This window comes from Eucyclogobius newberryi, unplaced genomic scaffold, assembly GCF_026437365.1.
Source record: "Eucyclogobius newberryi isolate DKJ021-1_F unplaced genomic scaffold, fEucNew1.0.hap1 SCAF_7, whole genome shotgun sequence".
NCBI lineage: Eukaryota > Metazoa > Chordata > Actinopteri > Gobiiformes > Gobiidae > Eucyclogobius > Eucyclogobius newberryi.
Window position 1 is genome coordinate 21,079,283 of NW_027316389.1, and position 15,413 is coordinate 21,094,695.

The following is a 15,413-nucleotide window of genomic DNA, read 5'->3' on the forward strand; positions in this document are numbered from 1 at the left end:
CTGGAGCTGGACCCACTCTTCAGGCAGAAGAGGGACCGTCTGAGTCGAGCTGGACCCACTCTTCAGGAAGATGAGGGACCGTCTGAGTCGAGCTGGACCCACTCTTCAGGCAGAAGAGGGACCGTCTGAGTCGAGCTGGACCCACTCTTCAGGCAGATGAGGGACCGACTGAGGCGAACTGGACCCACTCTTCAGGCAGAAGAGGGACCGTCTGAGTCGAGCTGGACCCACTCTTCAGGCAGAAGAGGGACCGTCGGAGGCGAGCTGGACCCACTCTTCAGGCAGATGAGGGACCGTCGGAGGCGAGCTGGACCCACTCTTCAGGCAGATGAGGGACCGACTGAGGCGAACTGGAGCCACTCTTCAGGCAGTCAAAATACATTTTGAAGCGCAGTATATCGCTACAGGAAACGCACTGCCTCTTCAGTGTGTCATTGTTCCTCACACAGATCTTCAGCGTGTCATTGTTCCTCACACAGATCTTCAGCGTGTCATTGTTCCTCACAGATCTTCAGCGTGTCATTGTTCCTCACACAGATCTTCATCGTGTCATTGTTCCTTACACAGATCTTCATCGTGTCATTGTTCCTCACACAGATCTTCAGCGTGTCATTGTTCCTCACACAGATCTTCAGCTTGTCATTGTTTCTCACACAGATCTTCAGCGTGTCATTGTTCCTCACACAGATCTTCAGCGTGTCATTGTTCCTCACACAGATCTTCAGCTTGTCATTGTTTCTCACACAGATCTTCAGCGTGTCATTGTTCCTCACACAGATCTTCAGCGTGTCATTGTTCCTCACACAGATCTTCAGCGTGTCATTGTTCCTCACACAGATCTTCAGCGTGTCATTGTTCCTCACACAGAACTTGTTCTCAAACACACCAACTTCTTCTCTATGACCATGGGATTTGTCTTTCCACACGGTTGTTTCAGAAATGAGAAGCCGCTCACTGCATCAGCTGGATTTGAATACCGTGTCTTTCCGCTGCGGCGATCACTCACGCGGCGATTATTCAACAGGACGTGCAGCGTATAAACGACAATATTGAATCTACTTTATGCTTCGGACACAATGACCCTCGAGCATCAGAGCGTGTACTTTTCTAAATGTACAATATCAGAGTGAAATGCCGTTAGTGTGCACCTACGAGTCATTGAAGTTACTTATTCGACAGTAGTTTCAATGGCGTGTTGTATTTTGATTTTTTTTTTCTTTTTAGCATGGTTATCAGGCTTTTAGCTAGGATTTGAAAACGCCCCGTCCAACCAGGGGCTTAAAGTTTTGCTCGCGCCTTCGGCGCTTGCGGGAAGGCTATGGAAAGCCAATATGTTTATCACCGCCTTTTTCCGACGCTTTTACAAAATAAAGCGGCGCTTTTAAGGCGGAGGCGACTACACGGCAGCGCCCGCACGCCTCTCGTATCATATTGACTTTCCATACTCTCGCGCCGCCTGAGCTTTGGCATTTTCCAGACCACGGCTCGGCAGCCAATCAGAGCCAGGCACACAAACTTTGTCGACCCAATCAGCGCGCAGCATGCACATTTTCACTCGTAAACAGTGAGCTGTCATGGCGCGGACCGCGGGGGACTATCGTCAAATGCTTCCCGGCCCGATTTAAAATGTATTAATAAAAATTACACTGTCCTTGCACTCGAAAATGTCCGTCCACATGTCCAGATACCCTGTCCAAAAGACGGGAAGACGGCCCTCTAGCTAAAAGCCTGATGGTTATTATTGAAACAGCGCCATTTGAATTGGGGATTTCTTTGCACAATGACCAAACGGTGACATCTTTTAAGTTTTTGAATACAACTTACTGAGTGGTGAAGGTTAAGGAGACGCACACGGACATCAAATTCTTATTCTAAAAATTATCTGTTGTATAGTCGTCTATGATTATATTGTTGCTGTGTATATAATTATAACTGCTTAATCTGTTTGTTCTATTCAGTCAAGATTCACTTTATATAGACGTGTTTTTAGTTCTGTTTTTGTCCTGGGATGTTTGCGATTCGTTTTAGTTCTTGATTAATCTCGCTTCACTCCTTGTGTAGTTGTAGTTTAAATTGGATGAATACCTTGTGGTACCTGCAAAACTTAAACGCATATAACTACCGTATATTCCGGACTATAAGTTGCACATTTTTTCATAGTTTTGGCTGGGGTGCGACTTGTATGCCGGAAATGCGATATTACTAGTTATTTTCACACTGACAACCACAAGAAGGCGCTCGAGACTCTAAGCGACGCAGAAGAAGAATCTGCACTTCCTCTACCTCTGGAGTTTGTGGAGTTGTTTAGAAGTGACACAGGAAGAATAATTCAATGGATTTAGTGATTTGGGGTAATACTGATGCTTTGGTAAACTTGTTAGCATGTTCTTTATGCTATAGTTATCTGAATAACTGATAATGTTACGTTAACATACCAGACACTGTTCGTTGTCTGTGCGTCATGTAGCTGAAGGTGTTGCGTTAGCATACATAGCATCTATTCACCATGTTCTCTAATCTGTTATTTTAAATTGCATTTCAAGATTAAATGTCTGTACTTGGTAGAGCAGGGTTGAAAAAATTGATTTTTCCGATTTTTAATCGATTCGCATATTAATGACCGATTATCGATTCGTACGTCCAAAGAGATATATATATATATATATATATATATTAATTTTTTAATTTAAAAAAAAAAAAGCTCAACGTTTACATTTTATACTTCCAGTTTCAGTACTGGCAGTGTGTGAGCAGTTTTTAAATAAAAATGCTTTTGGTAGGAACCGCTTTTAGGTGAATTCTTCATTATTTTCAAGCATAATAATAATGCACTGGTTAGTGTCCCAGTAGGAATCCACTGTTGCAGATGTATTCACCTCAATGATGTCCTCCATTTATTGTCCTTGATTATCTTTCTTGAAGGTAGATTGACTGATGGGGTCGCGTTGAGCTGTAGTTTCAATGGCGTGTTGTATTTTGAATTTTTTTCTTTTTAGCATGGTTATCAGGCTTTTAGCTAGGATTTGAAAATGCCCCGTCTAACCGGGGGCTTAAAGTTTTGCTCATCAGTTTTCCAGCCATCAGTAATTACCACTACTTGTAAAATTTGCTGTGTAATATTGATATAATACTAGTTTTAATATGTTGCTTCTCTACACAGTCATGAAGTGAAGGAAATGGTTCAAATACATTTTTCATTCAACATTAACCCCCGGATCGAATCGAAATCAACTCGATCGGAGCGAATTGGATGGAATTTGAGAAATCGGAAAAAAAAACGATTTTGAAACGTAAAAATCGGAATCGATTCGATTCTTAAAATTTGAATCGAAACCCAGCACTAGTTCTTGGTCTTGGATTTTAAACAAATTTCCCCCCAAAATGCGACATGTTTTTTTTTCCGCATTTTTTGGTTGGTGCGACTTATACTCCGGAAAGTACAGTAAACGACAAAAAGGAAATTGCTTGAGATTTGTCTTGATTCGAGCAGTCTTGAAACCCCTTTTTACTTTCTCCTGATTTGACCGGACACTTTGTGAAAACCCTCCTTTTTAAACGATCAGCTTTTCCCGTGTAACAACTTCCATTACGAGGTATTTGCAGACGACTTTAATGCCATAAAGCTGTGATTTACTCGCGCTCCACACTCTGTTTCACAATTTTATCACCGCAGCTTTGGAAGGGGCCCCGACTGTAGAAGGAACTTGGCAGCGGGGACAGATTCCTGACCGAAGAGTAACTCAAGTCTCCACTGGTTTGAAGCCAAAAGTGCAGAGAGCGCGGCGCTAATGGGCCAAAACGGTGTCTGCGAGATTGTCTAAAGGTCACGGGGGAAATCGTATCCCCGTTTGAATGGAAGGACTTTGACGTTTTATGATAGATTTGATCGGCGTTAACGGTTTTGCTTTCTGTTCGATTTGTTGCGCTTGTCCGTTTTGTGCGCGTGTAGATCTCTGCTTTAAGCTTATGCCTGTTAGCTTTGTCAGTGTTTTTTTATTGTGAAAAGGAGAGAATGATTGGAAAGGGGACAGAAGAGATGAGGGGGTTTTATTTTGTTGGTTTTGTTGTTTCCCACTTGGACTCAACTACCGCTGTAGGCTAACCCGCTGTAGGCTAACGCAGTGTAGCGGTTAAACAAAGCATCTAAATGTCTGAATATTGTCAGATTTAACTTTTGACTTACGTTTACCGTATTTTCCGCTCTATTAGGCACACTTAAAAGCCTTATAATCCAGTGCGCCTCATGTTTTCTGGTTGTTTTACTGGACTCAAAGCGGTTTTGTGTGGTACACGTTTGTTTCTCTTAATGCGCCTTATAGTCCAGTTTACCTTTTTTATATATGAAAAATGATCAAAAATAGACAGTGCGGCTTAGTGTGGAAAATACGGTACTGTCTAAATATTAATGGTTGCAATTGGCAGATCACAAAGGTATTCAAATATTTTTTGCATTGGATTAAATATTCTGCCACATGGAGCGTTTTATATATTTTGCGAAGCCTGTGATTAAAACCTCAACAAACGTGTTCTGTAAAGCAATTTCTATCAGAATAGAGTTTGACATTTTAGTATTGGGACAAGGAAAAAGCTCCATTCTCCACATATTTATTTTAATATTATTATTATTTTTTAGAACACAAATCAACAAAAACAAAAAAAATGGAACCGTGCAGGACCAGAGGGTACACAAGATGATGAATAAAGAATGAAATAAGAAAATGAGAGTATGGCATCCAAAGAAGGGTTGAAGTCCAAAATAAAAGTCCCCTTTTGAAAATTTTTGGTCAAATTTGTCTCCAGTATTTGTATTTTGGACCACAATAATAACTTGGTATGTAAGTTTTAACCGCAAATAAAAGTTTTCTTCATTTTGTTTGTAGTTCATTATCGTTTTATCTATAGAGGGTTGAATAATTAACATCTACAACTCCACTACAAAACTACTAAAGTGTTTAATTCTGCTGTTTGTTTATCGCAACTCGTGTCTTCTACGATGTAGTTGTGTTTTCGTTTTAGAATTTTTGCACTTGTTGAAATTAGTTTTGATACTACTTTTTGTGTTTATCTGCTCATCAGGCGTGTTTTTCTTAAATGATACGGCTGCTCAACACTCAAAAATGACAATTAACAATCAGCATTTTACGATTCTTCATAACAAACGTGGGCGCCTTGACCGACAGCCCTCAGGCCGTCCGCAGCTGGCCAAGCGTCGAAGCCCGGGCGAGTCTTTGGTGTTTGGTCCGTGCCGAGTCGTGAAGCGCTCCGGTCCAAGTTTCCGTCAGCGCCGGGTGAGATCTGTCCCTCTCCCGGCGGTGAAGGCTCGGCTCATCTCATTTCCATATAAAGAGACCGCTGTTGTGGCACGTCCCGCCTTGTGATTGACCGCGGCACCAGGTTTAGCCGAGCGCCGAGGCGAGACGCTAATCTACTCTGTCGTTTTAACAAGACCGGCCAAAAGAATGAGGTCCCGGCGCGAAGGAGAAGAGCTCATGTTTCTGCCGATGGGACGGTGCAGGTGTCGTCCACGCTTCAAATGTGTTTAGAATGCTTTAACGAAGGGGAAGTATGTCGTGTTTAATGCCTTTTCTATTTTATGGATTGTTCTAGATGAGTGCTGTCTCTAGAATGATACTATCTGATATTAGGGCAAAAAGTTTATTGGAATCGCAACTAATCAATAATTGAGGTAATTGTCAACTTATTTATTAAACAAATAATGATGTTCTGGACTTTAAACATACTCTCAACATGCCATGTGTGAGAGGAGATGTTTTATGACTCGTACAAAGCAGGAATTGCATAAAAATTACTCAAGGCACATGCGCTTTTGGTGTTTTTGAGCAAAAACGATTTAATCTGTAATAAACCATCAGGATGAGCTCAAGCAGCGACATCTTGATTTCATCTGGGTCAAATTTAGTAGAAAATGTGATATTATACAAGCATTTAGCTTTCTAAACAACTAACTGGAAGAATAATTGTTAAACTAATCAAGTATATTGTCTACAATTAATACTATTGTACTATTTTAAAATGACAGTAAAAAGACCATCATAAACTAGAGCTGGGTTTCGATTCAAATTTCAAGAATCAATTCGATTCCGATTTTACGTTTCAAAATCGATTTTCCCCCCCCGATTTTCTCAGATTCCAAATCTATTCCATTTCCGATTCGATCCGGGGGTTAATGTTATTAAAAATGAAAAATGTATTTGAACCGTTTCCTTCACTTCATGACTGTGTAGAGAAGCAACATATTAAAACTAGTATTATATCAATATTAAACAGCAAATCTTACAAGTATTGGTAGTTACTGATGGCTGGAAGACTGATGAAAAGGTTAAGGGTCAATCAATTGAGGTGACTACATCTGCAACAGTGGATTCCTACTGGGACACTAACCAGTGCATTATTATTATGCTTAAATAATTAAGAATAAAAAAAAAAAAATACGATCTTTGGGCGTACGAATCGATAATCGGTCAAAATATGCGAATCGATTTAAAAATCGATTTTAAAAATCGATTTTTTTTCAACCCAGCTCTATTATAAACGGAAGAGAAACATTAACGGTAAATTTCCAAACAAAAGTATAAAGTTGACCTTTCTGCACCTTTTTTTTGTGGTGAAACTTATGGTCCATTCATGTTTAATACTTGAACCTCTCGAAAGACTCATTTTAGAACGTTCCTGATGCACCTCGAAGTTCTTACTGGACTGTCTTTAGCTAAACTGTAAATTAAAGGATCTGAATTTCCCCCCTTGTCGTCACGATACTCTCTGAAACTCAAATGTAATGTTATGGGGGAAAAAATACAATTAGTGCTGTCGGTCTTCAGGTTTTTAGCTGATTAATGGTGTCGTTTGTAGACTCATTACTTTTATTTGGATTATAAAGAGTTACATGAATAGGAATGAAAGGCGGCGGCTCGTAGTGAGTTTGAGATTTGGGATTGTCATTGATCTGGAATCTCCTGGTCTTGTGTGTGCACTTTGGGTTCAGAAACATGGTTCAAAATAGCCGATGGCTGCCTTTTGCTGCTCTTTATTCCTTTTTATACATCTTATTATCATAATAACACGCTGAGAAAGACTGTTTTGCAATTGCATAAGTGAAACATCTTTTAACCAGAACATCACATGAAAAGCACACGATTGTTTGAAGAAACGTGATTTCAATTATGATTTTAAATAATTTGGATTTAAAAAAAGAACATCAAAAGGGACCCAATCATCCTTGTCGTACTCCTCGTTCATTCTGCTGCCCTCTCGTCCCGTCGGATCCCGTGTCGCTCCTCGTTTTAATGAAATAAGTGCCGTCCTCAGTGAAAGTCAAGTGTGTTTTGCCACACACACACACACACACACACACACACACACACACACACACACACACACACACACACACACACACACACACACACACACACACACACACACACACACACCCACACACCCCATTTGGACCGTCGGCCTCTCGAACGCCACCAAACCTTCCCGGCTGCTGATTGGACGATGCGCCATCACAGCAAGGCTTTCTGATTGGACGATAGGCGGTCCAGGAGACGGGAAAAGGTCATTCTGCTTAGCGCCAGCACGTCTTTGCTCCCCCACAGTTAAAAGGTAGATGTTTCTGTTCAGGCTTCGGGCGATTAATCGACTAATCATGACTAGTCGACTATGAAAAATCATCGTAGTTGAATTTGGATGATAGTTATTGTTATCTGGACTAAATAAGCTCTAAAAATACAAATACACCTTTTTATTAGTAACATACTTCATTAGCAAATATTCTCTATCTAGAAGCCTTCACACACCATATTTTATCCTTGTTTTGGCTGATAATGTATTAAAAATGTCTCAATGTCCAATAGAAATATTTGACTAGACGTCTACTAAAATAAGCTTGTTTTTAAAGCGTGATTATTTTTTTTTTGTATCGAGGCTAATCGATAAATTTGTCTGTTCTAAAGATCTTTTCCGTCTGAGTTCTCTTCACAAAAAGTATTACGGTCTTTGTTCCATAGTTGTTTATCTTGGTCGACAGCTGAACAAAATTAAACTTCTCTCACCACAGATCGACGGCGTTCAGTGCTTTTTTTCATTGATTCCACGAAAATCTGCAAAAAAAAATTTGTCCACCCATTCCTTTTTCTTCACTATCGGCCATTTTTGTTTTGCGGATTAATTCACAAGTAATCTCTTTTCAGGAACATTGTTTTATTCTCAGCACGCCGTCATTTTGCTTATTACGTCGCTAGATATTATATACGTTTTTTAATCAACATCAATATAATTCAGTAAGTCTATTTGTCGGGGTTGGGTCAAATTATTATTGTATATTGACATTTTTACATACATTTTGACCAAATAAAGGTTGAAATATGTAGACTGCGTTTGTTCATTAAAAGGTCTTTTAGGCATCTGTTTTTAGAGTCTGTATAATCCAGATCAGGGATGTCGCGATATCACATTTTAGTAGTATGATTATTGTGAGAAGAAGCATCGCGATTTAACGATTATTCACGATTATCGAGACTGCAACCAAACACCTAAATCTTCAATTTCCTATCATTCCCGCGGTCTGACGTGTGACTGTTCCTCAAGTTTGTCAGACTTTACAAAATTGAACTTTCTGAAAGACGAAATCAAGTTGAATGTGACAATAAATGTGACAATGTGACGGATAAATTAAAGTTCTTTACATTTAGTTCTAGATGTGGTCTCTGTATTTACCAAAAACAACTTAATTTTGCTGCTAAAATTGTCTAGATTATTATTTCTTGGTCCTCACGATTACATTGTGACCTGAATATCACAATTTATCGATTTAACCTAATAGTATCGACATCCCTAGTCCAGATAAACAATTTATTCAAGATACTATTCCGATTTAATCAAGCCCTAAAACATATTGATTTGATCCATAGTTTTTAGCTACTGCTTCTACATTTTTAACCGGTCCTTGAAATTGACCCTCAAAAGGCGAGACTTCCGCCGTGACCACATCGCTAATCTTTCCTTGTATATTGCTTTATTGTATTTTCATATCAACATCAAAAGAAAAAGCCCCTTGGTCGAGTTTGAAGGGCGAGCGGGGCTTGAATGCTTCTGTAATCAGGGAGGTTAGCACGATGTAATTGCTCTATTAGCATTTTTGTTGTAACGCTGTAAGGATTTGCCTGTTAAGACCCTGCAAGTCTTTGTCTGCAAGTGGTTCATTCATTGGTCCTTTTGAGTTTTCAGGGGCTGAGTTTATACCCGTAACTCTGGTCTTACTGTTCGGTAATTTGATCATCCGTTTGGGTCATATTGTGATGCCGCGCGCCTCCGTTTAGCTCGACACTAGGACACGTTTCCCGTCCACTTCCAATTGGTCGGCGAGCAAATTAACTGTCAGAAGAAGAAAATGCCTTTATCTGCCTCTTTTAAGACTACTGTGATATTTTGAATGTCTCTTCCTGGACATTAAATCTGATTATTGATTCTTGAGGCGCTTTCACATTTTCGATGGTCGTAATAGTTCGGAGAGATTCTGCCCCCTTTTAAGTCTACTACAGCCCCCATTTGTCCCATGAATGAACTGTAAAAGCGATTTCCACGTTTTCCTCTGGTTCTGCGACGATGGCAGTCTGGTAGTTTGGAGATTTGTGACGTCGAAGGTTCAGCCATAATTCATTGATAAGAATATATTTTTCTTTTTTACCAACGCAGCACTTCGTCTTTGGCTCTCCACCACATAGAAACGGCACAAGGACAAGTAGTAGTAGGAGTAGTAAAACATTAAGTACGTAATAAAACATCACTTATTTCTGTGACTCATGTGCGGTGTGTTTGACAGCGTAATAAAGATGAATGCTTTATTATTTTTATTACTTGTAATGGCTTTGGTGTCTTATCTGTAAGCGTCTTCTCTTCACCCCGACGTCTCCGCCTTCTATCAAACGCTGATCACATCCTCCAACAACCCATTTCATTATGTCGTGAAACGGGCCCTCGGGATTCGGATCCAAAGCTGGGGCTCAGAGGAACGCTTGGTGTCAAAATGGAAATCTCCGCTCTGCCTTAAGCAAATCAGATGTTTGCTCGGATTAAAGGCCCTTTCAGTTGACGAACATGTTCCAGAGTGACTCATCGCTGGCGTCTTTCCAGTCTCGCAGCGCTGTTCGTTGTCGGTGGCGTGGCGGGCCTGACAGAAGCCGGTGTGGTGTCGGTCAGGTGTGAATCTTGCCGGTGCTGCTTATTGCACGGCTCTCGTGTGCGGGTGGGTCATCTGGTGGGGTGGGTCATCTGGTGAACGTGTAGCGCAGGAAACCGCACAAGGTTTTATCGAAGCGGCTCCATGACACGCTCTGTGATGTAAAGAGCATGTCAGCGGGGGGCACGCTCCAAGGGGGCTTTGTTTGTGTGAATGTGGATCGTTTTCATTGGAAGTAATTGGGTAGAAGATTTGTAAGGCTGATTTTGTAAATAAATAAATACATAAATACATTTCAATTTCAATTCAAACCTAGCATTTCGGAATATGTTTTGCTGTGTTTAAAAACAGAATACCCGTGTCATCAATAAGCGACATTCTGTCAAAATGCTGGGACAATTTACACACTGAGTTTTTTACCATTTAAACTCTTTTAAAAAAAAATTAAAGATGTTATCAGGGACTGTCTGAGCAGAGGGTCTGAGCAGAGGGTCTGAGCAGAGGGTCTGAGCAGAGGGTCTGAGCAGAGGGTCTGAGCAGAGGGTCAGAGCAGAGGGTCAGAGCAGAGGGTCAGAGCAGACGAGGGTCAGAGCAGTGGAGGAGTTAAAGGGTAGAATATTGTTGGATTCAAACTAACAAATTTTGTGGCGGTGAAGCCCTCAGATCCACTCTTTGTGGTGACGACCAGTGTCACTTCTTGTATGTGAAGTGACAGAAGTAGGAATGAGCAGTTTCAGGTCTTTTTTTTTTTTTTTTTTTTTTTTTTTTTTTTTTATACAAGTCAACGATGGGAAAAGTCCCAGTCGGCTGTTGCCTTTGAACGCACCGTCAGCTCTACCTCAAAAAGTCCACTCCACTTCTTGCACACAGCCCTGCCCTTGTGTCACTCGGTTTCCCTCTCTGTTTCATGCTAATGTTTATGCTAATGTTAGCCCTTGTACAAACTCGTGTATTTCTTGTTAGCTTCCTGCGGTGTTAACCAGAGCACGTAATTATCATCAGTTTTTTTCTCCTGCCTCGGGCCCGACTCCTCCTCTCCCCCTTCTCCCCATTCACTCCCGGGACTTCTCCAAAAACACTCTCCTTTCTCGGAAAGGGTCAGAGGTTGGCCCACTTCATTCATATAAGTGTCCTCAAGGGGTCTCTAGTGGTGGGTTTGTCCAGCCTAATCAACTTTGTTCATTGTAAATATAGACTTCACGACAGGATAAATGCAACAGTGTCTATAAATGATTGTGTATAAACCTCTTGGTGGTCGAATATCATCAGACATACTATAAATACTAGAACTATCCACCAACGTGTATCTATGTGTCATTTAATTATTGTGTATATGTGATTTTAGAAGATGCTGCTTTAGGTTTACTGCGTCGGTGGCATGGAGTACTAAGGGATCATCTCAAAATGGGTTGAAGCTGAAAAGACGTAATTTTTTTTCGTCTCTCTCTGGACCCCCTCCCCCCCTCAAAAGACGAAAGACTGGCTTCACATAAAATGTTAACGCGTTGATAAAACGATAGTAGCTTGATAGACCCTGCTCACCTTTAGTCCCTGAACATCCTTTGGTAAGTTTATCAGTAGAAGTTATGAACTCTCCAAATAATGTCACCTGTTGTGCATGTTTGTTTACTCAATCCACATGGTCCACGGTGCGCTGTGGCCAGCGCGGGGAGCAGGGCGGGTGCTCCCTCGCGCTGGCCACGGCGCGGGGACCTGGGCGGGTGCTCCCTCGCGCTGGCCACGGCGCGGGGACCTGGGCGGGTGCTCCCCCGCGCTGGCCACGGCGCGGGGAAACTGGGCGGGTGCTCCCTCGCGCTGGCCACGGCGCGGGGACCTGGGCGGGTGCTCCCTCGCACAGGCCACTGTGCGCACAACGCACCGTCGTGCGCACAACGCACCGTGCGCATGGGTCGCGCACGGGCCACTGCGCGCCGTGATCATAACGCACCGTGCGCACGCCCCCCCCCCAGACGAAAAATATTACGTCTTTTCAGCTTCAACCCATTTTGAGATTATCCCTAATAAAGTAAAGGATTTATGAAACAAATCAATTACAATGTTTATGCTCGTCATTCACTTTCATGATGTATTTTCTGCTTTCTGGGACACTGAGCTCACTCATTCTGTTAACATGATGACTAAATTAAATAAAAAACAAACAAGATAAAAATGAGTAAATTGTGATTTTTGAGTTTCTTAATCAAGAGGCTTTAGTCAACATGTTTTACCCCTGCTCTGTTCAAGACTACTTCCTAAGTTGAGATGTGTTGGTGTTAAAATAAATTAAGACTTGGAATTAGGACTGTAGAATGAAATTAAGTTTAATCAAAAAAACAACTTTAATGGATGCATTTGGCACTTTGAAAAGGCTGCGATTTTTCATTTCCTCCAAAAGCAACTAAATATCCTGTTTTAGTTTGCTTAAAAGCTGCTAACCCGTCAATTTAGATGTTCTTATTTGATTGGATAAGCGTTGTAAGAATTAAGTCTTAATTTTTAGTAGAAGAAAACTTGGTTCCAAACTGGCATTAACTGTGCAGCCCGAAGGTGATAAAATGGTCAGTATAAAGTCTAACAGTGTGCTGTGTATGTCCAGGTGGAGATGTGGGGAGCAGGGCGGAGGAGCGGGGCCCTGCCCTGAGAAGGCCTCCTGCGCCCGGGAGGAGCCCCGCCCCCTGAGCCCCTCCGGTGGGACGATGTCTGTCAGCGGAGGCTCTGCAGGCGGCAAAGTGGACTCCAGCGCGGTGGACACGTACGACAGCGGAGATGAGTGGGACATCGGCGTGGGCAATCTGATTATCGATTTGGACGCCGATCTGGAAAAAGACAAGCTAGAGATGTCGAGCAGTAAAGACGGGGGAGCCATGGGCGCCCCTCCCAGTGCAGTGGCCGCTCTTCCAGACAATATCAAATTTGTGAGTCCCGTGTCTGCGGCTCAGGGAAAAGAAAGCAAATCGAAATCAAAACGCAGCAAGAACTCTAAGGAGGCCGTCAAAGCTCCCACCTCGGGTTCCGACGGGGCCAAGAAGGAGGCGCAGGGCCGTTCTCCGGGCGAACCGGCGGCCCCCGCCCCAAACACAACCCCCACTAAAGGAACTGACAAGTCCAAAACGTCCCGGACGCTTCCCTCTGTCAAAAAGGAGAAGGACAGCGTCGCGGGGAAATCTAAAAAGGACAAACTGGAGGTAGCGGTGTCGAACTCTGATAAGGAGTCTTTAGGGCCGCAGCTGACCGTGGAGTTATCTGGGCAGGAGCAGCTCGCAAACGTGGCACTGGAGTCCGGGGTGGGACCGGCCGTACCCATGGCGACGGAGCAGGACGAGGTCGACAACGGGGATTGTCGAAGTCTGAAGAAAGTGGACAAGGTAAGAGTTGGACGTGCTAATGTGCTCTCATGTTCTGGAGTTGTGTTTTGCTGGACAGGACTGAACTGTCAACGGTTTGTTTTGTGTAAACCCGCTCTCGTATTGCTGCAAACATGTATAAACCCAAATAAAAACTCAAATTAAAGCCTTTTCTCCTCCAGGATGATGTAGCACGAAATGGAATGAAATTATCAGAGCTGGGAATGAATTTCAAAGCTTGGTCTGAAGGTTTTATTGCTATGGATGTAGAATTAATATTTGAGAATGTCCAGAGTGATTGGAGGATTTTGTTCTGCTGTCTCCAAACTGCTCTGCTCTGCTCTGCTGTGCTGTAGACGTCGTTCATAGTCAGAATGGCGCGATCAGAAAGTAACAAAACTGGACCCAGAGCACTTGACCGCGGGGCCCAGCTTTGGCGTTCTCGGAGCAGCTCGGACTACGGGGAAACTCACTGTTAACATCGTGATCCAGTTAAACTCATCTCTCGCTGCTTTAACATTTTATAACATTCACACAGTCTTGTAAAATGTGCTATAAGCCACGGTTTCCCCGTAAAGTTTGGCTGGAGGAGCAGAGAAATGTGAGCCGTGCATTGTCGGCGCGATTGTACAATGCGCTAATACATTGTTTGAAAACTTGTTACTATTTCTAAAAAAAAGAAATGGAAAAATTATGCAATTTTTAAAAAAATATAAATCAGTATAGTAAATATTTTTCTAACATCTTTTGCTGGTCATCACGGTTGTTCTTTTTCTGGTCATTTGCTTTTTAAAGACTGCTTATGCTGACAGTCTCTATTAATGGGAAAATACTATATCTCTTTAAAGTTTGCGGTTCTTTTTTAAACAGCCTTAAACGGAGAGGGACTATTTTCATCATGATGTTCAGCTTCGAGTCAAACCTACTGAAGTGAGGCTTGTGTTCATGGCGTGACTTTGCTTCGCTGAAACGACCGTGTTTCTGAGCTCACGTTACCAGAGTTTTCCAGAAAGAACAAAAACATTTGACTTTTCTGCCATTTAAAGAAGAGTTGTACCGGGAACCTCTGTCCGTCCACAGTGAGAGGGAAAGGGGTGAAAGGGGAGAGAGGTGAAAGGGGAGAGAGGTGAAAGGGGAGAGAGGTGAAAGGGGAGAGAGGTGAAAGGGGAGAGAGGTGAAAGGGGAGAGAGGTGAAAGGGGAGAGAGGTGAAAGGGGAGAGAGGTGAAAGGGGAGAGAGGTGAAAGGGGAGAGAGGTGAAAGGGGAGAGAGGTGAAAGGGGAGAGAGTAGCAGAGAGGGGGAGAGAGTGAGAGAGGTGGAGGAGAGGGAACGGGGAAAGGGGAGAGAGGAGCAGAGAGGGGGAGAGAGTGAGAGAGGTGGAGGAGAGGGAACGGGGAAAGGGGGAGAGACTGTTGTTCATTTCTGAGATTCCTGAAAGTGTTTGGCTATAACAGAGCAGCAGGATTACACACACGTCAGAGGGAAAGAAGAATTCAATGGATTTGGGGTAATACTGATGCTTTGGTAAACTTGTTAGCATGTTCATTATGCTATAGTTATCTGAATAACTGTTAATATGTTACGTTAACATACCAGACACTTACCACAGTTCTGTCTGTGCGTCATGTAGCTGAAGGTGTTAGCGTTAGCATACGTACACCTATTCACCATGTTCTCTCATCTGTTATTTTAAAATTGCATTTCAAGATGAAATGTCTGTTTTTGGTCTTGGATTTTATCAAATACATTTCTCCCAAAAATGCGACTTATACTCCAGTGCGACTTATATATGTTTTTTTTTTTTTTGTTTCTTCTCTATTATGCATGTTTTAAAAAGATTGTGCTAGAAATGCTAAACTAAAACGACGGTTA

At 42.4% G+C, this 15,413-nt stretch overlaps 1 protein-coding gene across 2 annotated transcripts in view; it reads left to right on the plus strand.

Moving 5' to 3' along the window:
• znf609a (zinc finger protein 609a) overlaps positions 1–15,413 on the plus strand; it is a 46,779-nt gene that overhangs the window by 8,284 nt on the left and 23,082 nt on the right. For both annotated transcript variants that reach the window (XM_072435907.1, XM_072435908.1), the window contains exon 2: positions 12,795–13,563. In XM_072435907.1, the coding sequence (XP_072292008.1) occupies positions 12,895–13,563 (669 nt within the window). In that variant the 5' untranslated portion in view covers positions 12,795–12,894. The remainder of the gene's footprint in view (positions 1–12,794; positions 13,564–15,413) is intronic.